This window comes from Pithys albifrons, chromosome 3 (genome assembly GCF_047495875.1).
Source record: "Pithys albifrons albifrons isolate INPA30051 chromosome 3, PitAlb_v1, whole genome shotgun sequence".
Taxonomy (NCBI): Eukaryota; Metazoa; Chordata; class Aves; order Passeriformes; family Thamnophilidae; genus Pithys; species Pithys albifrons.
The window spans coordinates 101,036,676-101,063,299 of NC_092460.1; the positions used below are offsets into that span (position 1 = coordinate 101,036,676).

General features: G+C 49.0%; 1 protein-coding gene across 1 annotated transcript in view; it reads right to left on the reverse strand.

The window, feature by feature from the left end:
* The window catches only part of COPG2 (COPI coat complex subunit gamma 2), a 35,983-nt gene that overhangs the window by 3,149 nt on the left and 6,210 nt on the right, over positions 1–26,624 (reverse strand). Inside the window, exons 6-20 of the mRNA XM_071552900.1 lie at positions 22,841–22,916; positions 22,629–22,721; positions 21,102–21,188; positions 17,597–17,754; positions 16,377–16,510; positions 14,257–14,324; positions 12,413–12,601; positions 10,123–10,218; positions 8,008–8,251; positions 6,244–6,319; positions 4,791–4,894; positions 2,523–2,648; positions 1,966–2,028; positions 983–1,122; positions 674–845 (exon numbers count right to left, since the gene is read on the reverse strand). Of these exons, the coding sequence (XP_071409001.1) occupies positions 674–845; positions 983–1,122; positions 1,966–2,028; positions 2,523–2,648; positions 4,791–4,894; positions 6,244–6,319; positions 8,008–8,251; positions 10,123–10,218; positions 12,413–12,601; positions 14,257–14,324; positions 16,377–16,510; positions 17,597–17,754; positions 21,102–21,188; positions 22,629–22,721; positions 22,841–22,916 (1,826 nt within the window). The remainder of the gene's footprint in view (positions 1–673; positions 846–982; positions 1,123–1,965; positions 2,029–2,522; positions 2,649–4,790; positions 4,895–6,243; positions 6,320–8,007; positions 8,252–10,122; positions 10,219–12,412; positions 12,602–14,256; positions 14,325–16,376; positions 16,511–17,596; positions 17,755–21,101; positions 21,189–22,628; positions 22,722–22,840; positions 22,917–26,624) is intronic.

Below are 26,624 nucleotides of genomic sequence, written 5' to 3' on the forward strand. Positions count from 1 at the left end.
TCCCAGACTATTCTGAGTTGGAAGGGACTCAGCAGGGTCATCAAGTCCAACTCTTAAGTCAAGGGCCCACAAAGGGGATTGAACCCATGACCTTGGCATTATTACAACCAAGTTTTAACCAACTGAGCTCATCTCAGTTCTGATCTTCCCTGGGATTAAAGCAATGACCACTCCACTGAGGAGCTGAGTCATGGCAAACCAACTGCAGATCCAATGGTGTTTAAGGGTGAATAATGAAAAAAAGCAAGTTTTGTGCCCAGCAAAATCTCATTCTTACATTCCAGAGCTATTTTAAATGCTCTAAAGAAAGGAAAAATTCCACTGGTCGTTTATACAGAGTCCAAAACTACTACTAAAATTTTTATTCTTTATTATTTGCACTTTCCTTTTACTGATTCTGATCTTTATCATTACCAAACATCTGTGCTTTCAAATGTGCTCCTCCCATTGATTCCAGGCAGGAAATTCAAGTTTCCATCACCTGCACACTCTCCAGTCCTCTTTAACATCCCATTTTCAATCACCCAATACCTCTGATTATTTAAAAAAACCCCTAAAATACTTTGCACAAACTGGGAAACAAAGTCCTTGTGACACAAAACAAACAGAACCTCGGGATGTCAAACTCCAAACAGTCTGTGCTGTCCAAGCCCTCCCTTCTCCCAGGGGGTACCTGCAGTGGGGTCCTCCTGGGGGATCCTGACCAGGGTGTAGCACATTCCAGGCTGGTTGTAGGCCAGGCTGGGAGCTGGGATGCAGCACAGGACATCGTAGGCATCCGAGGGCTCCACCTGCACCGTGACCCTCTCCAGGAGCTGATCGTTCAGTGTGTTGGTGCAGTCGAACTGCGGCAGAGCAAACAAACATTGCTCAGCAAGGGATTGTCCCCTGAACACCCCTGGCAAACAGGAGACACCCCACAGCTCTGCCCAGCCCTGCTGTTCCCTGCCAAGCCCTGGGAGAAGGGAGGGAGCTGCCTCACCTGCAACACGATGTGGTTTGGGAACACGTGTTTGATGCAGCGGACGAAATACTCGGTCTCTGCCTCCGTGAGCTGCACGGGCTCCGAGGAGCGGAACAGGGGCCCCAGGCCCTGGAACTCTGGGATGGCTGCCAGTTGTTCTGGGGACAAAGGACAGGGAGGGTAAACACAGGGACAGGCTGGCCCAGTGCTCCCACCTGTGGAAAATCATGGAGTGGTTTGGGCGGGAACAGACTTGAAAGATCATCTGGTTCCAGTCCCAACACCTCCCACTGTCCCAGGTGCTCCAGCCTGGCCTTGGACACTGCCAGGGATGGATCCAGGGGCAGCCACAGCTTCTCTGGGAAATCCAGCCCAGCCCCTGCCCACCCTCCCACCCACCAAGCCCTTCCCAACAGCCCCCCCAGCCCTGCCCTCTGGCACTGGGAAGCCATTCCCTGTGTCCTGCCCCTCCAGGCCTTGGCCCCAGTCCCTCCCCAGCTCTCCTGGAGCCCCTTCAGGCCCTGCCAGGGGCTCTCAGCACTCTGGGGCCCCACTGGACACAGCAATTGGGCACTGCCTGTGCCAGGAGCATCCTCAGCTCTGCTTGCCCTCCTGGATGCAGCAATTCCCTTGGCTGGGAATGGTTCAGCTGCAGAGAGACCTGGAAGCACCAAGGGTGGAGCCAAAATCTCCTGATTGATGGGAATGCTGGGATGGTTTGGGTTGGAAGGGACTTAAAGCCCATCCAGTTCCACCCCCAACCCCTCCCACTGTCCCAGGTGCTCCAGCCTGGCCTTGCACACTGCCAGGGATGGATCCAGGGGCAGCCACAGCTTCTCTGGGAAACCCAGCCCAGCCCCTGCCCACCCTCCCAGCCACCAGTCCCTTCCCAATATCCCATCCTTCCCTGCCCTCTGGCACTGGGAAGCCACTCCCTGTGTCCCAAGTCCCTCTCCAGGTTTCCTGTAGCAATTCCTGCAGGCCCCCTGGTGTTCTCCTACCTTGGAAAATGTCCTGCCGTGAAGGGGCAACTTTCTCAGGTTTGTTGGTCACCAGGGCAATCTCTGGGGAGGGAAAAGCAAAGGCAGGAGCTGGAAAACTCTGCTGTCTCCACTCAGAATTCCTCAAGCTGCAGTGCTCCACATGTCCTGCTGCAAACCCCTTCCAGCCTGGCTCCCCTCACATTGGAATACCCTTTTTTTTAGGAGGAAATACTGGATTTTATGGAGAGATGTTTGAGATGTGAGGACTAAACCACATTTCAGTCCAGAACAGCCAGGAAAAAAATGGGAGCAGGAGAAAAAGGGGGGGAAAAAGCCCAAAAGCTTTTCTGAAAACTCTGTGCAAAGTCAAAATGCAAGAGTTAGTTATGCAAGGACATGGAAAAAAGCCATGGAAGTGACTCTGCACTTGTGGAATGGAGTTTTTCCCAAGGTTCTGAACTAGTAAATTGTGATTATGTCCAAACTTGTCTCTCTAACAAGATCAGGAGAACAGCAAGACCAGAAATGCTCCCAGCCAGGTGTACACCCTTTGGAAGTGAAGCCCCAAGTGTTACCTGCTTTCTGCTCCAAGATGGGGGCTGTGGCCAGTGGAACTGTTTTCATGTCAAAGGGTTTGTCTGAGGGCTCCAGGGTGTACTGGTGCAGGGCCTTCTCCATGCCAGGGACAGACACTGTCAGCCCTGCAGGGGAGAAGGGCAGAAAATCAGCTTTTAAGAGCAAATTAAAATCCCCACACAGGGATGACACACTTTCATTTTTCAGTGAACACACAGAAAGTACTTTGAGGCATTGGATAGAATAAAACAACTGTCCTGAAGGTGAACCAGAGTTCCCAAGTTCACTGGAGCAAAGTCATCTTGCAAGAATGTCAAATGTATTCCCCTGCTCACAGGAACTTTGAGTTACAGACAGTAAAACATCTTTATAACCATCCCTGGCACCAGGATGTGTTATCCTTGCTTTGCCATGGAAAAGATGGAGCAAAGGTGAAGTAACCTGTCCCAGGGGAAGGTGGGACAAGTCCAGCTCACCCTCCTGGCTCCATGTCCCAGGCTGGGACAAGCCCAGCTCACTCTCCTGGCTCCATGTCCCAGGGGAAGGTGGGACAAGACCAGCTCTCCCTCCTGGTTCCATGTCCCAGGTAAGGGTGGGACAAGCCCAGCTCACCCTCCTGGCTCCATGTCCCAGGCTGGGACAAGCCCAGCTCACCCTCCTGGCTCCATGTCCCAGGAGAAGGTGGGACAAGCCCAGCTCACCCTCCTGGCTCCATGTCCCAGGTTGGGACAAGCCCAGCTCACTCTCCTGACTCCATGTCCCAGGTAAGGGTGGGACAAGCCCATCTCACCCTCCTGGCTCCATGTCCCAAGGTGGGACAAGCCCAGCTCACCCTCCTGGCTCCATGTCCCAGGTGAGGGTGGGACAAGCCCAGCTCACCCTCCTGGCTCCATGTCCCAAGGTGGGACAAGCCCAGTTCTCTCTCCTGGCTCCATGTCCCAGGTTGGGACAAGCCCAGCTCACTCTCCTGACTCCATGTCCCAGGTTGGGACAAGCCCAGCTCACCCTCTTGGCTCCATGTCCCAGGGGAAGGTGGGACAAGCCCAGCTCACCCTCCTGGCTCCATGTCCCAGGGGAAGGTGGGACAAGCCCAGCTCACCCTCCTGGCTCCATGTTCCAGGGGAAGGTGGGACAACCCCAGCTCTCTCTCCTGGCTCCATGTCCCAAGTTGGGACAAGCCCAGCTCACCCTCCTGGCTCCATGTCCCAGGTAAGGGTGGGACAAGCCCAGCTCACCCTCTTGGCTCCATGTCCCAGGGGAAGGTGGGACAACCCCAGCTCACTCTCCTGGCTCCATGTCCCAGGTTGGGACAAGCCCAGCTCACCCTCCTGGCTCCATGTCCCAGGGGAAGGTGGGACAAGCCCAGTTCACCCTCCTGGCTCCATGTCCCAAGGTGGGACAAGCCCAGTTCACCCTCCTGGCTCCATGTCCCAGGAGAAGGTGGGACAAGCCCAGCTCACCCTCCTGGCTCCATGTCCCAGGGGAAGGTGGGACAACCCCAGCTCTCTCTCCTGGCTCCATGTCCCAAGGTGGGACAAGCCCAGCTCACCCTCCTGGCTCCATGTCCCAGGAGAAGGTGGGACAAGCCCAGCTCACCCTCCTGGCTCCATGTTCCAGGGGAAGGTGGGACAAGCCCAGCTCACTCTCCTGGCTCCATGTCCCAGGGGAAGGTGGGACAACCCCAGCTCTCTCTCCTGGCTCCATGTCCCAAGGTGGGACAAGCCCAGCTCACCCTCCTGGCTCCATGTCCCAGGTTGGGACAAGCCCAGCTCACCCTCCTGGCTCCATGTCCCAGGTTGGGACAAGCCCAGCTCACTCTCCTGGCTCCATGTCCCAGGAGAAGGTGGGACAACCCCAGCTCACTCTCCTGGCTCCATGTCCCAGGGGAAGGTGGGACAACCCCAGCTCTCCCTCCTGGCTCCATGTCCCAGGTAAGGGTGGGACAAGCCCAGCTCACCCTCCTGGCTCCATGTCCCAAGAGAAGGTGGGACAAGCCCAGCTCTCTCTCCTGGCTCCATGTCCCAGGTTGGGACAAGCCCAGCTCTCTCTCCTGGCTCCATGTCCCAGGTTGGGACAAGCCCAGCTCACCCTCCTGGCTCCATGTCCCAGGTAAGGGTGGGACAAGCCCAGCTCTCCCTCCTGGCTCCATATCCCACACAACCCTTGCAGAACTTTGCTGGATGTGCCACAAGTGCCTGGCAGGCAGTGCCAAGGCCACACTAACCATGTGGAACAAGTTCCCAGCCCTGCTTTGCTCTGTCACTGACCATTGAAAATGTAGGCAGCGTTCAGGGCCAGCTGCCTCTGCTGCAGCACGTTCAGGTAGAAGGTGGCTCTGTCCCGGACCTCGTCGTCACTGTCCATCATGCACCTGTGGTGGGGTCCAAGGGGACAACTCTGAGCTCAGCACAGCCCAGGGTGGGTCAGAGTGGCACTGCCAAGGCTGCACTGGGCACTGCAACACCAGGCACAGCTGCCCCACTGGGCTTTCAAATTAAGCAAAAGAAGAGTTTAAACACAGTGGTTGAAGTTTAACTTGAGGTTTAAATGGAAGTGGGACATGGAAGATTAAGATTAAATCATTAACACATATGTCTTAATTAGAGACAGGAGGCTGGGACATGGGAACACCCCAGGCCACTGCTGGTGCAAACACAAATGTTATTTCTGAGCAGCCTGGAAATATTTTCTTGCTTCAAGGGGTGCAAAAGATGTCCCCAAGTAGGAAAGCTCTGCAGAGGGAGAGTGACTTTTCATGAGAGGATAAGGGGAACAGCTTTAAACTAAAGGAGATTTAGGTGGGATATTGGGATGGAATTCCCATCTGGGAGGGTGGGCAGGGGCTGGGCTGGATTTCCCAGAGAAGCTGTGGCTGCTCCTGGATCCATCCCTGGCAGTGTCCAAGGCCAGGCTGGAGCACCTGGGACAGTGGGAGGGGTTGGGCCTGGAACTGGATGGCCTTTAAGTCCCTTCCAACCCAACCCATCCCAGCATTCCCATCAATCAGGAGATTTTGGCTCCACCCTTGGTGCTTCCAGGTCTCTCTGCAGCTGAACCATTCCCAGCCAAGGGAATTGCTGCATCCAGGAGGGCAAGCAGAGCTGAGGATGCTCCTGGCACAGGCAGTGCCCAATTGCTGTGTCCAGTGGGGCCCCAGAGTGCTGAGAGCCCCTGGCAGGGCCTGAAGGGGCTCCAGGAGAGCTGGGGAGGGACTGGGGCCAAGGCCTGGAGGGGCAGGACACAGGGAATGGTTCCCAGTGCCAGAGGGCAGGGCTGGGGGGGCTGTTGGGAAGGGATTGGTGGGTGGGAGGGTGGGCAGGGGCTGGGCTGGATTTCCCAGAGAAGCTGTGGCTGCCCCTGGATCCATCCCTGGCAGTGTCCAAGGCCAGGCTGGAGCACCTGGGACAGTGGGAGGGGTTGTGGTTGGAACTGGGTGGTCTTTAAGGTCCTTCCCACCCAAACCATTCCATGATCCAGCCATTTTTTACCCACTGAGGAATGTTCTAGACCAGATCCACGTGTCCATGGCTAATCCCAGCCTCCATTTGCTTGTTCCCAGCAGTCTGTGCTCCCTCCAGCCACGCAGGGAAGGTGGAACACAACCATGTCCCAGCTCCTCAGCTGGGATTGACCCCCCAGTGCCAGCCTGGCCTGGCCTGGCCTCTCCAGTGCCACCACCAGCCCAGCCCAGCCCAGCCCAGCCCAGCCCTTCCCACTCACCTCTGCAGCAGCACCAGGATACTGGGCAGCAGGTTCTCATTCTGGGCCCCAAACTTTGCCAGGGCACTGACAGCAGCTGGGGAGGGAACAGGGAGGTGTCAGGGCCATCAGGGTACCCACAAACAATCTCACAGCCCTGTGGTGACCTCAACTCACACAGCTTTTCACCTCCACACCACAGCCCTTTGAGTCTTAGGGACAGACTGAACTATTTCCATGTTCTCAAGGGAAGTAGTTCTGTGTCAGGGAATAAATCTGGTTTTCACACAAACATCCAGTGGCTCTCCAAGGAGCTGAAACCTCTCAGCAACCACCTGGAGCTGCCCCTGCAAACTGACCAAACTTCTGAACAGACTGATGAAATCACACCCAGAGAGAAGAGAAAGCTGTTGAGGGAAGTACAGGCTTTAAGACCATGAAATAGGAAATTCCCAATTAAATAAGGAAGTAGCAGTGCCCCCTCCTCATGTACTGCCCCTGCACTTCCAGGAGACACTCCAAGAAGGGTCTAGAAACCAATATATTGCTTGTGTTCTGTAGAGCAGGAGCAGCAGGTGCTGTGTCAAGATGACCAGAGGAGTTTGGACACACAGCAGGACAAAATCCCCTCCAGTGCTTCAGAACACACAGTGCCTGTGGAACAACCTTCCCCTCCACCCCTAACCCAGTTCCAGCCCTGGGACTTCAAACTGACCAAATTTCAGTTCAGATTGAAGAAAATCCACACCCACAGAGGAGAGGATGGGAGAGGAGAGGGGAGGAGAGGGGAGGAGAGGGGAGGGAGGAGAGGGAAGGGAGGGGAGGGAAGGGAGGGGAGAGAGAAGGGAGGGGAGAGAGAAGGGAGGGGAGAGAGAAGGGAGGGGAGAGAGAAGGGAGGGGAGAGAGAAGGGAGGGGAGAGAGAAGGGAGGGGAGAGAGAAGGGAGGGGAGAGAGAAGGGAGGGGAGAGAGAAGGGAGGGGAGAGAGAAGGGAGGGGAGAGAGAAGGGAGGGGAGAGAGAAGGGAGGGGAGAGAGAAGGGAGGGGAGAGAGAAGGGAGGGGAGAGAGAAGGGAGGGGAGAGAGAAGGGAGGGGAGAGAGAAGGGAGGGGAGAGAGAAGGGAGGGGAGAGAGAAGGGAGGGGAGAGAGAAGGGAGGGGAGAGAGAAGGGAGGGGAGAGAGAAGGGAGGGGAGAGAAGGGAGGGGAGAGAGAGAAGGGAGGGGAGAGAGAAGGGAGGGGAGAGAGAAGGGAGGGGAGAGAGAAGGGAGGGGAGAGAGAAGGGAGGGGAGAGAGAAGGGAGGGGAGAGAAAGGAGGGGAGAGAAGGGAGGGGAGAGAGAGAAGGGAGGGGAGAGAGAGAAGGGAGGGGAGAGAGAGAAGGGAGGGGAGAGAGAAGGGAGGGGAGAGAGAAGGGAGGGGAGAGAAAGGAGGGGAGAGAAGGGAGGGGAGAGAGAGAAGGGAGGGGAGAGAGAGAAGGGAGGGGAGAGAGAAGGGAGGGGAGAGAGAAGGGAGGGGAGAGAGAAGGGAGGGGAGAGAGAAGGGAGGGGAGAGAGGAGAGGAGAGAGGGGGGAGAGGAGAGAGGAGAGAGGAGAATTCCCAATCTCCTCCTCATATGCTGCCCTTCCACTTTCAGGAGACACTCCAAGAAGGATCTAAAAGCCAATATATTGCTTATGTTCTGCAAACCAGGAGCAGCAGGTGCTGTGCCAAGACGGCAAGAGGAGTTTGAACCCCCAGCAGTGCCTGTGGAATGACCATCCCCTGCACCCCCAGCCCCGGCTCAGACTCACCGGCCCGCACGGCCTCGTTCTCCAGCACCACCCTGTTGAAGATGAAGCGGATGTACTTGGAGGGCGAGGGCGTCCTGGGCCCCTCCTTGCCCAGCAGGTGCAGGATCTTGGTGGCCAGCACGGTGTGCTCGCAGTCCTCGATGAACTCGCACAGGTGGGCCAGCCCGGCCTCCTTGCTCTCGGGGTTCTCCTCCAGGATGCCGATGATGCAGTCCACGATGGCGCGCTTGTACTCGAAGCCCCCCTGGGCACGGCCAGGCAAACCAGGGGCACTGAGCAGCGGGCACAGCGAGCCCAGGCACTGCCCAGCTGCCCTCATGCCTCTGATGCCCGGGGGTTTTAATGTGTATTTTATAGATTTTCATGGAATCCTGGAATGCTCTGGGCTGGCAGAGCCCTGTGAGCCCCCCCAGCCCAGCCCTCGCTCCAAGCCCCCTGTGCCCCCCAGCCCCTGGCACTGAGTGCCACATCCAGTGTCACCTGAAACCCCTCCAGGCACGGAGAATCCCCCCCCTCTCTGGGCAGCCCCTGCCAAGGCCTGAGCACTCTCTCTGCAAAGAATTGCTTGCCAATGGCCACCCCAAGCCTGCCCTGGCACAGCTCCAGCCTGGGCCCTCTTCTTCTCCTGCTGGTTGCCTGGGAGAAGAGACCAACCCCCCCTGGCTCCAACCCCCTGTCAGGGAGTTGTGGGCAGTGCTGAGGTGCCCCCTGAGCCTCCTCTTGTGCAGCCTGAATGAGGGAGACAAAATGCCCCCACAGCCCAGAGTGCCCCATGTCCATCACCCACAGACCTCCCACCCCACAGACCAGAGCCACAATCCACCCACAGACCCTTCACCCCACAGAGTAACCCATGTCCATCACCCACAGACCCCCCACCCCACAGACCAGAGCCAAAATCCACCCACAGACGCTTCACCCCACAGAGTAACCCATGTCCATCACCCACAGCCCCTCCACTCCACCCCACAGAGCCCAGTGCCCCATGCCCACCACCCACAGCCCCTCCACCTCACAGAGTGCCCCATGTCCATCACCCACAGACCTTCCACCCCACAGACCAGAGCCAAACTGCACCCACAGCCCCTCCACCCCACAGAGCAAAGCCCAGTGCCCCCTGTCCATCACCCACAGCCCCTCCACCCCACAGACCAGAGCCAAACTGCACCCACAGACCCTTCACCCCACAGAGTGCCCCATGTCCATCACCCACAGCCCCTCCACCCCCCAGAGTGTGCCATGCACATCACCCACAGCCCCTCCATCCCCCAGAGTGTGCCATGCACATCACCCACAGCCCCTCCATCCCCCAGAGTGTGCCATGGACATCACCCACAGCCCCTCCATCCCCCAGAGTGTGTCATGGACATCACCCACAGCCCCTCCATCCTCCAGAGTGTGCCATGGACATCACCCACAGCCCCTCCATCCTCCAGAATGTGCCATGGACATCACCCACAGCCCCTCCATCCTCCAGAGTGTGCCATGGACATCACCCACAGCCCCTCCATCCCCCAGAGTGTGCCATGGACATTACCCACAGCCCCTCCATCCCCCAGAGTGTGCCATGGACATCACCCACAGCCCCTCCATCCCCCAGAGTGTGCCATGGACATCACCCACAGCCCCTCCATCCTCCAGAGTGTGCCATGGACATCACCCACAGCCCCTCCATCCCCCAGAGTGTGCCATGGACATCACCCACAGCCCCTCCACCCCACAGAACAGAGCCCAGTGCCCCATGCCCATCACCCACAGCCCCTCCATCCCCCAGAGTGTGCCATGGACATCACCCACAGCCCCTCCACCCCACAGAACAGAGCCCAGTGCCCCATGCCCATCACCCACAGCCCCTCCATCCCCCAGAGTGTGCCATGGACATCACCCACCGCCCCTCCACCCCACAGAACAGAGCCCAGTGCCCCATGCCCATCACCCACAGCCCCTCCATCCCCCAGAGTGTGCCATGGACATCACCCACAGCCCCTCCACCCCACAGAACAGAGCCCAGTGCCCCCTGTCCATCACCCACAGCCCCTCCATCCCCCAGAGTGTGCCATGGACACCACCCACAGCCCCTCCACTCCCCACCCCACAGCCCAGTGCCCCACATACATCATCCCTGAGCATGTTGGACAGGAAGGTCATCATGACGCTGTGTTTCCGAGGGTACTTCTGGCACAGGGCACTGATGGCCTGCACCACCACCACCTGCAAGGAAACAGCAGTTCACTCAGGGCTGGGTGTTTTCCAGGAAAAGCACGGCCTTCCACCTCAAGGTGGCACCTTGGCTGATTAAATTCATGCACAGGGATAAAAACCAGGTGGTGGGTTCTCAGAGTGACAACCCTGTGGCAGCATGCAAGGCCTGGCTTTGCCAGAGGGACTGGAATTTAGGGTGGACTATGTTAAGTCCTTCCTTCCTTCTGCCCAGGGATGAATCAATTTATCTCCAGAATTCAGCCACTATAAATTTCAAAAATTGAGTAGAAATTTGTAATTCCCACTGTTTGCTACACATGCATCAGACTGAAGTGATACAGAATCATCTAGAACAGTTAAAATCCCTCTTCTTCCCCAAAGAGGCAACCAGAAGGCAGGACAAGGTTTTGCAGGATATTGCACAGGAGCCAGGAATCCACCAGAGGACATTTATCCTCTTTTGGAGGGGAAAGGACAGAGCCAGGAATCCACCAGAGCAGATTTAGCCTCTCTTGGAGGGGTGGGAGGAAAGGACAGAGTCAGGAATCCACCAGAGGACATTTATCCTCTCTTGGAGTGCTGGGAAGAAAGGACAGAGTCAGGAACACCCCAGAGGACATTTATCCACTCTTGGAAGAGAAAGGACAAAGCCAGGAATCCACCAGAGGATATTTATCCTCTCTTGGAGGGGTGGGAGAAAAGGACAGAGCCAGGAATTCACCAGAGGACATTTATCCTCTACTGGAGGGGTGGGAGGAAAGGACAGAGCCAGAAATCCACCAGAGGACATTTATCCTCTACTGGAGTGCTGGGAAGAAAGGACAGAGCCAGAAATCCAGCAGAGCAGATTTATCCTCTCTTAGAGGGGTGGGAGGAAAGGACAGAGCCAGGAATCCTCCAGAGGACATTTATCCTCTACTGGACAGGTGAGAGGAAAGGAGAAAGCCAGAAATCCACCAGAGCATCATTTATCCTCAATTGGAGTTCAGGGAGGAAAGGACAGAGCCAGGAATCCACCAGAGGACATTTATCCTCTCTTGGAGTACTGGGAAGAAAGGACAGAGTCAGGAATACCCCAGAGGACGTTTATCCACTCTTGGAAAGGAAAGGACAGAGCCAGGAATCCACCAAAGGACATTTATGCTCTCTTGGAGTACTAGGAGGGAAGGACAGAGCCAGGAATCCACCAGAGGACATTTATCCTCTACTGGACAGGTGAGAGGAAAGGAGAAAGCCAGGAATGCACCAGAGCAACATTTATCCTCAATTGGAGTGGTGAGAGGAAAGGACAGAGCCAGGAATCCACCAGAGGACATTTATCCTCTCTTGGAGTACTGGGAGGGAAGGACAGAGCCAGGAATCCACCAGAGGACATTTATCCTCTCTTGGAGGGGAAAGGACAAAGCCAGGAATCCACCAAAGGACATTTATGCTCTCTTGGAGTGCTGGGAGGGAAGGACAGAGCCAGGAATCCACCAGAGGACATTTATCCTCTCTTGGAGGGGAAAGGACAGAGCCAGGAATCCACCAGAGGACATTTATCCTCTACTGGACAGGTGAGAGGAAAGGAGAAAGCCAGAAGTCCACCAGAGCATCATTTATCCTCAACTGGAGTTCAGGGAGGAAAGGACAGAGCCAGGAATCCACCAGAGGACATTTATCCTCTCTTGGAGTGCTGGGAAGAAAGGACAGAGCCAGGAATCCCCCAGAGCACATTTATTCTCTCTTGGAGTGCAGGGAAGAAAGGACAGAGCCAGGAATCCTCCAGAGGATATTTATCCTCTCTTGGAGAGGAAAGGTCAGAGCCAGGAATCCTCCAGAGGACATTTATCCTCTCTTGGAGTACTGGGAGGGAAGGACAGAGTCAGGAATCCACCAGAGGACATTTATGCTCTACTGGACAGGTGAGAGGAAAGGAGAAAGCCAGGAATCCACCAGAGCATCATTTATCCTCAATTGGAGTTCAGGGAGGAAAGGACAGAGCCAGGAATCCCCCAGAGGACATTTATCCTCTCTTGGAGTGCTGAGAGGGAAGGACACAGGACATCTAAGCTGGAGAGCACAGGATCCCACCTGAATTTCAAGCTGGCTTTGCTCTCCCAGCCCAAATCACTGTCAGATTAAAAACCAGGACAAGCTTCCCAGACACAAGAACGGGAGGAGAAGCTGCAGGTGGCAGGAGCAGAGGGCTGCAGGGACACACCTTGAACTCATCTGAGATCTCTGAGACAAAGGAGGAGATCTGCTTCATGAGCCTGTCCACGCTGCTCTCGCTGCCCGTCTTGAGCAGGGTGGTGATGGCCAGCGTGGCGATGCTGCGGTTCGAGTCCGTGATCAGGTTCTCCAGGTCCAGGTTGCAGGCAGTGACTGCTGAGGGGTGTTTCATGGCCACCTGCAAGGAGAGCAGTCCCACATCAACCACAGCCCACGCTGCAAAGGTTGTGAGGCAACACTCAGGTCCTTTTGTTTCAGCCTTTCAAATTAAGTTACAACTCATGGGTTTGACAGTCACAAACTGCTCTGAAATCAGAGGGTCATTTCCTGCACAGAGACTCTTCAGGATGAAATATCCAGCAACAGCCCACAGTGCAAAGGTTTTGAGGCACTACTCAGGTACTTTTCTTTCAGTGCTTCAAGTTAAATTACATCTCCTGGGTTTGACAGTCACAAACCTCTCTGAAATCAGAGTGTCATTTCCTGCACAGAGACTTTTCAGGATTAAATATCCAACAAGAGCCCACAGTGCAAAGGCTTTGATAAAACATTCAGGTTCTTTTGTTCCAGTGCTTCAAATTAAGTTACAATTCCTGGGTTTGACAGTCACAAACTGCTCTGAAATCAGAGTGTTATTTCCTGCACACAGATTTTTCAGGATGAAATATCCAGCAACAGCCCACAGTGCAAAGGTTTTGAGGCAACATTCAGGTCATTTTCTTTCATTGCTTCAAGTTAAGTTACATCTTATGGGTTTGACAGTCACAAACTGCTCTGAAATCAGAGTGTCATTTCCTGCACAGAGACTCTTCAGGATTAAATATCCAACCACAGCCCACGCTGCAAAGGTTGTGAGGCACTACTCAGGTCCTTTCGTTTCAGCCTTTCAAATTAAGTTACAACTCATGGGTTTGACAGTCACAAACTGCTCTGAAATCAGGGTGTTATTTCCTGCAAACAAATTTTGCAGGATTAAATAGTGCAAAGGTTTTGAGGCAACACTCAGGTCCTTTTGTTTCAGCCTTTCAAATTAAGTTACAACTCATGGGTTTGACGGTCAAGCTGCTGTTGTGCAGCTCTCAAATCAGAGTATTATTTTCTGCATACAGATTTTGTAGGATTAAATATCCAGCAACACCTCAGAGTGCAAAGGTTGTGAGGCAACACTCAGGTTCTCTTGTTTCAGCCTTTCAAATTAAGTTACAACTCATGGGTTAGACAGTCACAAACTGCTCTGAAATCAGAGTGTCATTTCCTGCACAGAGACTTTGCAGGATTAAATATCCAGGATTTGCTCCCTCACAGCTTATCCAACCACAGCTTGTTACACCCCTGGAGTCCAGGAATGAGCAAGCACAGCCTGACAGCAGGGAAGCTTTGTCAGCCCAAGATATCTGCCAGGAGTGCAATCCAAAATCACACAGGAGCAGCAACAGCCCACACTGCAAAGGTTGTGAGGCAACACTCAGGTTCTCTTGTTTCAGCCTTTCAAATTAAGTTACATCTCCTGGGTTTGACAGTCACAAGCTGCTCTGAAATCAGTGTCATTTCCTGCACACAAACTTTGCAGGATTAAATATCCAGGATTTGCTCCCTCACAGCTTATCCAACCACAGCTTGTTACACCCCAGGAGTCCAGGAATGAGCAAGCACAGCCTGACAGCAGGGAAGCTTTGTCAGCCCAGGATAAGTGGCATGGAAAAGCCAACTCTCCAGGCTGGAGTAGCTCCAAAGAGAGCCATCCCAAGGCTTGAGGGAGCACATCACTGGGCAGTGCTGGTTTGCTCTGGATACTGGAACTGGAGGGAGCTCAGGGGGGTTGGGAGCACTCACTTTGTTGAGGGTCCGCACGGCCGCGTATCGCAGGACGGGCTTGGGGGAACTGCAGAACAGCTGCAACACTGGGGGAAACAGAGAGTGTTTTAATGAAAGGGAAGAGAGGGAAAGCTTAATGTATCTCCATTGAAATATTTAAATGTATTCATGCAGCTCTGTCCTTGTTTATCACAGACAGGTTTGCCGGTGGGATATCTGGGCGCTCAGAGGCTGCTCAGAGAGACTGGAGCTCCCTGGGAGTGTCCAAGGCCAGCCTGGAGCAACCTGGGATAGTGGGAGGTGTCACTGCCCATGGCAGGGAGTGGTACTGGATGATCCCTAAGGTCCCTTCCAACCCAAGGCATCCATAGAATCATAGAATGGATTGGGGTGGAAAAGACCTCTGAGATCATCAAGTCCAACCCTTGGTCCAACTCCAGTCCCTTTACCAGATCATGGCACTCAGTGCCACGGCCAAGCTCAGCTGAAAAACCTCCAGGGATGGGGAATCCACCCCCTCTCTGGGCAGCCCATTCCAATCCCTGAGCACTCTCTCTGCAAAGAAGTTTTTTCTGATCTCCAGCTTCAATTTCCCCTGGCAGAGCTTGAGCCCATCGTGCCCCCTTGTCCTATTGCTGAGTGCCTGGGAGAAGAGACCAACCCCCACCTGGCCAGAACTTCCCTTCAGGCAGTTCCAGACAGTGCTGAGGTCACCTCTGAGCCTCCTCTTCTCCAGGCTGAACACCCCCAGCTCCCTCAGCCTCTCCCCACAGCACTTGTGCTCCACTCCCTTCTCCAGCCTCGTTGCTCTTCTCTTCTCACTTGGGTTGGAAGAGACCTCTGAGATCATCAAGTCCAATCCTTGATCCAACCCCACTGGGATCACTCTGGCACTCTGTGCCCTGGGCTGGTGATCCCAGTGGGGTTGGATCAAGACATGTTGGATTCTCTGTCCCTGGAGGTGTTTCAGAGGACACTCAGTGCCACATCCAGTCCCTTCTCTGGCCCCGCTCCAGCCCCTCAATCTCTTTCCTCAACTGAGGGGCCCAGAACTGAACACAACACTCAAGGTGTGGCCTCCCCAAGGCAGAGTCCAGGGGAAGGGTCACTGCCCTGGTACTGCTGGCCACACTGGTTTGGATCCAGGCCAGGATCCCATTGGCCTTCTTGGCCACCTCAGTAACTTGTGTGCTATATTGTAAGTTTTCTTTTAATTTTCTCTGTTCTGTATAAATATATATTGCTAGTTTTAAGTTTAACCTGCTTTGAAGGGGTTTTTTTTCCTTTTTCTCCGTTTTCTCAACTGGGGGGAAAAGGCTTTGACTCTTGTGTTGGGCAGTTGGCATTGAAGGAAGTTCTGGCCAGGTGAGGGTTGGTCTCTTCTCCCAGGCACTCAGCAATAGGACAAGGGGGCACGATGGGCTCAAGCTCTGCCAGGGGAAATTGAAGTTGGAGATGAGAAAGAAATTCTTTGCAGAGAGAGTGCTCAGGGATTGGAATGGGCTGCCCAGAGAGGGGGTGGATTCCCCATCCCTGGAGGGTTTTCAGCTGAGCTTGGCCGTGGCACTGAGTGCCATGATCTGGTAAAGGGACTGGAGTTGGACCAAGGGTTGGACTTGATGATCTTGGAGGGCTTTTCCAACCCAATCCATTCTATGGATGTGGCACTGAGGGAGAATCCACATCTTGATCCAACCCCACTGTGATCAGCAGCCCAGGGCACTCCGTGCCCTGGGCTGGTGATCACAGTAGGGTTGGATCAAGGATTGGACTTGCTGATCTCTGAGTTGGATCAAGGGTTGGACTTGATGATCTCAGAGGTCTTTTCCCACCCAATCCATTCTATGATTCTAACCTAAGACAGATAAATGGTGGGGAATTCCAGCAATGAACAAGGACCTTGGCAGGTGTCCCAGGAGCACAAACATACCCTGATATCTCCATTTTTTTGGTACACCCAGAACAAAAAACATAAACAATGTTTTTTCTTGCTGCTGGATTCTTGTGGTAAGGCTTTTACTGACTGTCTTTGTGAGTTCAGACAGCTCCAGTTGTACCTGCTGTGAATGCAGCCCCTGTCTGGAGAGGGCAGGAGGCCCAGGGGTGGGTTTACCCAGGGGCACAGGGGGCTGCCCCACCTGACACAGCTGGTGCCAGCTCCCTGGCAGTGCAGTTGGGCAGGTGGATGATGGCAGAGGCAGCCTCGTAGATCACCATCTCGTGCTTGTTCCTCAGGCAGCTCTCGATGAAGTCAAACAAGGGGCTTTCATGGCTACAGAACAGAAGGTATTGAGGGTGGAGAAACCCCCCTGAGGTCACAGTCCAAGCACTGCCAAACCCACCACTCAGCCATGTGTTGTGCACTGGCCTTTATGTCCCAACACCACACTTCCAGCTGAGCTCTGCATCTATTGGTATTTCAGTCATTTCATGTGATCTTCTTCAAGCTAGAAATGCTGCATTCTATAAATAAATACCTTTATCAGCAGTGAGAACTGTACTAAAGAGCCAGCTCTTAATGAACACTCTTGTGCTGGGATCATGGAAATAAATACCTTTATCAGCAGTGAGAACTGCACAGAAGAGCCAGCTCTTAATGAACACTCTTGTGCTGGGATCATGGAAATAAATACCTTTATCAGCAATGAGAACTGCACTAAAGAACCAGCTCTTAATGAACACTCTTTTGCAGGGATCATGGAAATAAATACCTTTATCAGCAGTGAGAACTGCACTAAAGAACCAGCTCTTAATTAACACTCTTGTGCTGGGATCATGGAAATAAATACCTTTATCAGCATTTAGAGAAATGCACTAAAGAGCCAGCAATAATTAACACTCTTGTGCAGGGATCATGGAAATAAATACTTTTACCAACACTTAGAAAACTGCACTAAAGAACCAGCTCTTAATTAACACTCTTTTGCAGGGATCATGGAAGTAAATACCTTTATCAGCAATGAGAACTGCACTAAAGAACCAGCTCTAATGAACACCCTTGTGCTGGGATCATGGAAATAAATACCTTTACCAGCATTTAGAGAAATGCACTAAAGAACCAGCTCTTAATTAGTGATCCTGTGCTGAGACCATGGGAAAAACTCAGGATTTTTTCAAACAGTTGTTTCCCACAAGTCACAATTCTTGTTTTTCCCAAGCAAAAGGGGAAAACCAAGACCTTTTCCTGACATTTCCTTAAGAACCACCAGCCTAAAAACCCCCCCAACCCAGCTCAGTCATTCTGCTCCTGCCTGTGTTTTATTTTAACACAATTCTGTCTGTGTGCACTTGTGGCCATTAAAAAAACCTGCTGTTTTTCCCAAACTCCACCTCATTTGGGTGGTGATTCCTTGCTTACCCCTCCTCAGACTCCCTCAGGAGTTTGCTGGCAATCCTGATCAACATGCAATAGGCAAACTGGGACTTCAGCCCAGACTTGGTGAACTTGTTGAGCATCTTGGACACGGCCAGGCGGTCGCTCCTCCTCAGGTGGTAGAGCAGCCCCAGGGCGTGGTACTGTGGGGTGGGGACACAGGGACAGGCTCTGAGTGCACACTGAGGCACAAAAAATGGGTAAGATTCCCTCTTTTCTACTGGAAATACCTCCCAACTTCCCACCAGCTGCGTTTCCTGACAAATTTCTGCAAAGACCTTGCAATGGTTCCTTCCCCTTTTCTGCCCACCCTAAACCAGCCTCGAGTCTTTCTGCAGTTCCACAGTTCATTTACACCCTTTTCTCCCCTCTCAGTGTGACCTCAAAGGTTTCAACTCACTCTGCTGCACAGAAACATCTGCATTTCTAACAGTCTCCACATCCAGGATATCCCAAGGCCTTGGAATGACAGCACAAAAATCCTCCAGGGATTTATGGTGGAACATTTCTAGTTGTTCTGGGTGGGGCTTTTTTTGGCCAAAAGGTTTCACTGCAAGGCTTTAATGAAGCTGCAGAGTGGGCAAGAACAAAGCTGATTTAACAGAATCTTTCTGACCACACCAACTGAGTAATTCCCTTTCCACAGCTGTTTGGAATATTTGTGGAAAAATTTAACCAATATGGGTATTTTACTGATATTTAGGCTGACCTTTCTGCCTTGTAGTAACTGGCACATTTTTTGCAGGGCAGTGGGAGACAGTTCAATAATTTCCAAAGGTTTTTGAGCACTTGGGAGACAGTTCAATAATTTCCAAAGGTTTCTGAGCTCTTGGGAAACAGTTAAATAATTTCTTAAGGTTTCTGAGCACTTGGGAGACAATTCAATAATTTCCTAAGGTTTTTGAGTACTTGGGAGACACTTAAATAATTTCCAAAGGTTTTTGAGCACTTGGGAGACACTTAAATAATTTCCTAATATTTTTGGGCACTTGGGAGACACTTAAGTAATTTCCTAAGATTTTTGAGCACTTGGGAAACAGTTAAATAATTTCCAAAGGTTTCTGAGCACTTGAGAGACAGTTCAAGAATTTCCTAAGATTTTTGAGCACTTGGGAGACACTTAAATAATTTCCTAAGGGTTTGGAGCACTTGGGAGACAGTCAAATAATTTCTTAAGGTTTTTGAGTACTTAGGAGACACTTAAATAATTTCCTAAAGGTTTTGAGCATGTGGGAGACAGTTCAATAATTTCCAAAGGTTTCTGAGCACTTGGGAGACACTTAAATAATTTCCAAAGAATTTTGAGCACTTGGGAGACAGTTCAATAATTTCCTAATATTTTTGGGCACTTGGGAGACACTTAAGTAATTTCCTAAGATTTTTGAGCACTTGGGAAACAGTTAAATAATTTCCAAAGGTTTCTGAGCACTTGGGAGACAGTCAAATAATTTCTTAATGTTTTTGAGCACTTGGGAGACAGTTCAATACTTTCCTAAGGTTTTTGAGCACTTGGGAGACAGTTCAAGAATTTCCAAAGGTTTCTGAGCTCTTGGGAGACAGTTCAATAATTTCCTAAGATTTTTGAGCACTTGGGAGACACTTAAATAATTTCCTAAGGGTTTGGAGCACTTGGGAGACAGTCAAATAATTTCTTAAGGTTTCTGAGCACTTGGGAGACACTTAAATAATTTCCAAAGGTTTTTGAGTACTTGGGAAACACTTCAATAATTTCCAAATGTTTCTGAGCACTTGGGAGACAGTTCAATAATTTCCAAAGATTTTTGAGCACTTGGGAGACAGTCAAATAATTTCCAAAGGTTTTTGAGTACTTGGGAAACACTTAAATAATTTCCTAAGGTTTTTGAGCACTTGGGAGACAGTTCAATACTTTCCTAAGGTTTTTGAGCTCTTGGGAAACAGTTAAATAATTTCCAAAGATTTCTGAGCACTTGGGAGACAGTTCAATAATTTCCAAAGATTTTTGGGCACTTGGGAAACACTTAAATAATTTCCAAAGGTTTCTGAGAACTTGGGAGACACTTAAATAATTTCCTAAAGGTTTTGAGCATGTGGGAGACAGTTCAATAATTTCCAAAGGTTTCTGAGCACTTGGGAGACAGTCAAATAATTTCCTAAGGTTTTTGAGCACTTGGGAGACACTTAAATAATTTCTTAAGGTTTTTGAGTACTTGGGAAACAGTTCAATAATTTCCTAAGGTTTCTGAGCACTTGGGAGGAAATTAAATAATTTCCAAAGGTTTCTGAGCACTTGGGAAACAGTTCAATAATTTCCTAATATTTTTGGGCACTTGGGAGACACTTAAGTAATTTCCTAAGATTTTTGAGCACTTGGGAAACAGTTAAATAATTTCCAAAGGTTTCTGAGCACTTGAGAGACAGTTCAAGAATTTCCTAAGATTTTTGAGCACTTGGGAGACACTTAAATAATTTCCTAAGGGTTTGGAGCACTTGGGAGACAGTCAAATAATTTCTTAAGGTTTTTGAGTACTTAGGAGACACTTAAATAATTTCCTAAAGGTTTTGAGCATGTGAGAGACAGTTCAATAATTTCCAAAGGTTTCTGAGCACTTGGGAGACAGTCAAATAATTTCCAAAGGTTTTTGAGCACTTGGGAGACACTTAAATAATTTCCTAAGGTTTTTGAGTACTTGGGAAACAGTTCAATAATTTCCAAAGGTTTTTGAGCACTTGGGAGACAGTTCAATACTTTCCTAAGGTTTCTGAGCTCTTGGGAAACACTTAAATAATTTCCTAAGGGTTTGGAGCACTTGGGAAACACTTAAATAATTTCCTAAGATTTTTGAGCTCTTGGGAAACACTTAAATAATTTCCAAAGGTTTCTGAGCACTTGGGAGACAGTTCAATAATTTCCAAAGATTTTTGAGCACTTGGGAGACAGTCAAATACTTTCTTAAGGTTTCTGAGCTCTTGGGAAACACTTAAATAATTTCTTAAGGTTTTTGAGCACTTGGGAGACAGTTCAATAATTTCCTAAGATTTTTGGGCACTTGGGAAACACTTAAATAATTTCCAAAGGTTTCTGAGAACTTGGGAGACAGTCAAATAATTTCTTAATGTTTTTGAGCACTTGGGAGACAGTTCAAGAATTTCCAAAGGTTTCTGAGCACTTGGGAGACAGTCAAATAATTTCTGAAGGTTTCTGAGCACTTGGGAGACACTTAAATAATTTCCTAAGGTTTCTGGAGCAAGCACTGAGGAAGAGGCAGAAGGTTAACAGGAAGAAGGTTAACCAGGAGAAGGTTAACAGGAAATGGGATGAGAACTGCTCTAACAACCTTGTGCTGGGATCACGGAAAAACTCAGCATTTCTGGAAACAGCAAAGTCCCAATCTTTGTTTTTCAGAGAATAAGGGGAAAAGGAACACCAGGGGCTTTTCCTGGGGTTTTCTGCAGAACTGGCAGGATGCCAGTGAAGCCCCCAGGGTGTTCAGGGCCACCCCAAGCACACCTGCACCATGATGTTGTCACTGGAAGCTGCTTCCTGGGCTTCGTTGATCCACCGCTTGACCACGTCGTAGCTGATCTTCATCATGTGCTGCAAGAGGCCAAAACTGAGAGTGCAAACGACCCACCCCACACTCACCAACCCCCTCATCCTGCAAACCACCTGCTGTTACTGCATTTCAGTCCCAAACTGCCATTTCTGTTCTCCTTTTAAATGGAAATATTACCAATGAGAACTCTCCCAGCCTTTTCTCCTAAACAAGGGAGAGGAAAACAGAGGGAATGTTTTCATCCTGCCCTCCTGGCAAAAATACACCTGAAGGGATTAAATCCTTCACAAATAACCCTTGGGGCTCTGGTTTGATGGCCCCTCCCCACATAAATCAATGTTCCACACTGACTGCAGAGAGGTGATGAGCATTTTGCACTAATTGATTGTAATTGATGTGCTCTAAAGCAAGAGAACGTTGAAGGAGTTTGAGGAGCCAAAGGAAACTCCATTTTTATGTTCTAGTGAGGAGATGAGGAGCCAAACCAAAGGACAAGGAGATGAGGAGCCAACCCAAAGGACAAGGAGATGAGGAGCCAAACCAAAGGACAAGGAGATGAGGAGCCAAACCAAAGGACAAGGAGATGAGGAGCCAAACCAAAGGACAAGGAGATGAGGAGCCACCCCAAAGGACAAGGAGATGAGGAGCCAACCCAAAGGACAAGGAGATGAGGAGCCAACCCAAAGGACAAGGAGATGAGGAGCCATCCTAAAGGACAAGGAGATGAAAAGCCATCCCAAAGGACAAGGAGATGAAGAGTCACCCCAAAGGACAAGGAGATGAGGAGCCAAACCAAAGGACAAGGAGATGAGGAGCCAACCCAAAGGACAAGGAGATGAGGAGCCAAACCAAAGGACAAGGAGATGAGGAGCCAACCCAAAGGAAAAGGAGATGAGGAGCCATTTTAAAGGAGAAGGAGATGAAGAGCCATTCTAAAGAAAAAGGAGATGAAGAGCCACCCCAAAGGACAAGGAGATGAGGAGTCATCCCAAAGGACAAGGAGATGAAGAGCCATCTCCAGGGAAAAGGAGATGAAGAGTCATCTCCAGGGAGAAGGAGATGAAAAGCCATCCCAAAGGACAAGGAGATGAGGAGCCATCTCAAAAGAAAAGAAGATGAGGAGCCACCCCAAAGGACAAGGAGATGAGGAGCCATTTCAAAGGAAAAGGAGAAGAAGAGCCATCCCAAAGGAAAAGATGAGGAGCCATTTTAAAGGAGAAGGAGATGAAGAGCAATCCCAAAGGACAAGGAGATGAAGAGCAAACCCAAAGGACAAGGAGATGAAGAGTCATCTCCAGGGAGAAGGAGATGCAAAGCCATTCTAAAGAAAAAGGAGATGAGGAGCCAACCCAAAGGACAACAAGATGAAGAGTCATCCCAAAAGAAAAGATGAGGAGCCTGCCCAAAGCACAAGGAGATGAAGAAAGAACAAACCAGATTAGTCCCAGCCCTGACTTCCAAGACTCCCCAGCTGTACTCACCAGGGAAGACACGAGGGCAGAGCTGGACACGCTGGGCACCTTGTCCACGATGGCCTGTTTCATGTAGCGCTCGATGGCCTGTAACATTGTTCCCTGCAGGGGAGGAGCAGAGGGGACACTCTGGAGGGAGCAGCACAAGAAATGCCCCCTGCCAGGGAGCCCTGTGTGTGCCCAGGCCCAGCCCCTGCCCCAGGGCCGGGGTTGGTACTCACATCAGTGATCCTGCACAGGGCACGGATGGCAGGGCCACGGTACACGTCCTCCTTGCCCGTCATGTCCTTGGTCAGGCTGCAACCACAGGCACCCTGTCACACCCCACAGCGTCCCTGTCCTGTGACAGACCTCCCTTTACACCTCCCTTTACACCTCCTTTCATACCTCATTTTGTATCTTCATTACACCTCCTTTCATACCTCATTTTATACCTCCTTTCATACCTTTTATACCTCCTTTATACCCCCTTTCATATCTCATTTTATACATTCTTTATACCTCCTTTCATACCTTTTATACTTCCTTTCATACCTCTATTTATATCTCCTTTCATACCTCCTTTTGTATCTCATTTTATACCTTTATACCTCCTTTATACCCCCTTTCATACCTCCTTTACACCCCCTTTCATACCTCCTTTTATACATCATTTTATACCTTTTATACCTCCTTTCCTATCTCCTTCTATACCTCCTTTATATCTCCTTTCATACCTCCTTTCTTATCTCCTTTTATACCTCCTTTTATACTTTTTATATCTCCTTTCATACCTTTCCTACCTCCCTTCATATCTCAATTTATATCTCCCTTTATACCTTTCATCCCTCCCTTTATACCTCCTTTTATACCTCTCATATCTCCTTTTACACCTCCTTTTATATCTCCTTTTACACCTTTCATATGTCCTTTTGTATCTCCTTTTATGTCCTTTTATATCTCATTTTATACCTTTTACACCTCCTTTTATATCTCATTTTATACCTTTTATACCTCCTTTCCTATCTCCTTCTATACCTCCTTTATATCTCCTTTTATACCTCCTTTTATGCCTCCTTTCTTATCTCCTTTTATACCTCCTTTATACCTCCTTTTATACTTTTTATATCTCATTTTATACCTTTCATACCTCCTTTCATATCTCCTTTTATATCTCAATTTATATCTCCCTTTATATCTTTCATCCCTCCTTTCATCCCTCCCTTTATACCTCCTTTTATACCTTTCATATCTCCTTTCACACCTTTTATATCTTCTTTTACACCTTTCATATCTCATTTTGTATCTCCTTTTATACCTTTTATACCTCCTTTATATGCCCTTTGATACCTCCTTTTATACATCATTTTATACCTTTCATTCCTCCTTTCCTATCTCCTTTTATACCTCCTTTCATACCTTTCGTATCTCCTTTTATACCTCCTTTTATACTTTTTATATCTCCTTTCATACCTTTCATACCTCCCTTCATATCTCCTTTTACATCTCCTTTTATATCTCCTTTTACATCTCATTTTATATCTCCTTTTACATCTCCTTTTATATCTCCTTTTACATCTCATTTTATATTTCCTTTTACATCTACTTTTACATCTCCTTTTATATCTCATTTTATACCTTTTACACCTCCTTTTATATCTCCTTTTATACCTCCTTTATATGCCCTTTCATACCTCCATTTATACATCATTTTATACCTTTCATACCTCCTTTCCTATCTCCTTCTATACCTCCTTTCTATCTCCTTTATATCTCCTTTTATACCTCCTTTCTTATCTCCTTTTATACCTCCTTTATACCTCCTTTTATACTTTTTATATCTCCTTTCATACCTCCCTTCACATCTCCTTTTACATCTCCTTTTACATCTCCTTTTACATCTCCTTTTATATCTCCTTTCATATCTCCTTTCATATCTCCTTTCATATCTCCTTTCATATCTCCCTTTATACCTTTCATCCCTCCTTTCATCCCTCCCTTTATACCTCCTTTTATACCTTTCCTACCTCCTTTCACACCTCCTTTTATATCTCCTTTTACACCATTCATATCTCCTTTTGTATCTCCTTTTAGCTCTCCTTTCATATCTCCTTTTATAACTCCTTTAATACCTTTTATACTTCCTTTATACCCCCTTTCATATCTCCTTTTATACCTCCTTTTATATCTTCTTACTTCCTTTCATACCCCCTTCCATACCCCCTTCCATACCCCCTTCCATACCCCCTTTCATACCCCCTTCCATACCCCCTTTCATACCCCCTTCCATACCCCCTTTCATACCCCCTTCCATACCCCCTTTCATACCCCCTTCCATACCCCCTTCCATACCCCCTTCCATACCCCCTTTCATACCCCCTTCCATACCCCCTTCCATACCCCCTTCCATACCCCCTTTCATACCCCCTTCCATACCCCCTTCCATACCCCCTTTCATACCCCCTTCCATACCCCCTTCCATACCCCCTTCCATACCCCCTTTCATTCCCTTTTTAGGTCTCTTTTCCCACCTCCTTTCCTGCCCCTCCCTGGGCTGTGGCCACAGCACGGCCGAGCCCAAGCGTTGGCTACAACCAACTCCTCATTAATTAGTTATTGCAAAGTTATTAAACCAGATTGTGTGGAAATACAGAACACCCTGCACGGCCTGGCTTTGCCACGGGCCTGGCTTAATTAGCTGAACCACCCTTAATAGTTCTGTTCCTAATTAGCTCAACCAGTCTTGATAGTTCTGTTCCTAATTAGCTCAACCACTCTTGATAGTTCTGCTCTTAATTAGCTCGACCATCCTTAATAGTTGTTCTTAATTAGCTCAACCAGTCTTAATAATTCTGTTCTTAATTAGCACATTCTTGATAGTTCTGTTCCTAAATAGCTCAACCATTCTTGATAGTTCTGCTCCTAATTAGCTCAACCATTCTTGATAGTTCTGTTCCTAATTAGCTCAACCATTCTGAATAGTTTTGTTCTTAATTAGCTCAAGCATTCTTGATAGTTCTGTTCTTAATTAGCTCAACCATTCTTAATAATTCTGTTCTTAATTAGCTCAACCATTCTTAATAATTCTGTTCTTAATTAGCACATTCTTGATAGTTCTGCTCCTAATTAGCTCAACCATTCTTGATCAGTCTGTTCCTAATTAGCACATTCTTGATAGTTCTGTTCTTAATTAGCTCAACCATTCTTGATAGTTCTGTTCTTAATTAGCTCAACCACTCTTGATAGTTCTGTTCCTAATTAGCTCAACCATCCTTAATAATTCTGTTTTTAATTAGCTCAACTATCCTTAATAGTTCTGTTCTTAATTAGCTCAACCACTCTTGATAGTTCTGTTCTTCATTAGCTCAACCATCCTTAATAGTTCTGTTCTTAATTAGCTCAACCATTCTTGATAGTTCTGTTCTTAATTAGCACATTCTTGATAGTTCTGTTCTTAATTAGCTCAACCACTCTTGATAGTTCTGTTCCTAATTAGCTCAACCATCCTTAATAATTCTGTTTTTAATTAGCTCAACCATCCTTAATAGTTCTGTTCTTTCCCCCACATGAAACTTTGATTTAAATAGTGAAGTTCACTTTGCTGAACAACTTAAAAAAAGATAAAATAAAACACATATCAAAGACATATAAAAAATACATGTAATTAAAAAATACATGTAATAAAAATATATAAAATAAAATGCTCAGAGCCAATTTTGGCCCTTCCAACACCTGCAGTGACCATTTCATAGCCCAGAAATTGGTACTTCAGTTGGGACACCGAGCTGGGCTTGGCTTTGCTTTTCCCTGCCAGGAAAATTAATTTGGAAAATAATTAAAATTAAAAAGTAATTAAAATAATTAAAAATAATTAAATAATTAAAATTAATTTAAAAATAATTAAAATTAATTAAAATGAATGAAAAATAATTAAAATAATTAAAAACTAATTTAAAATAATTAAAATAATTAAAAATGAATTAAAATAATTAAAATAATTAAAAATTAATTAAAAATAATTAAAAT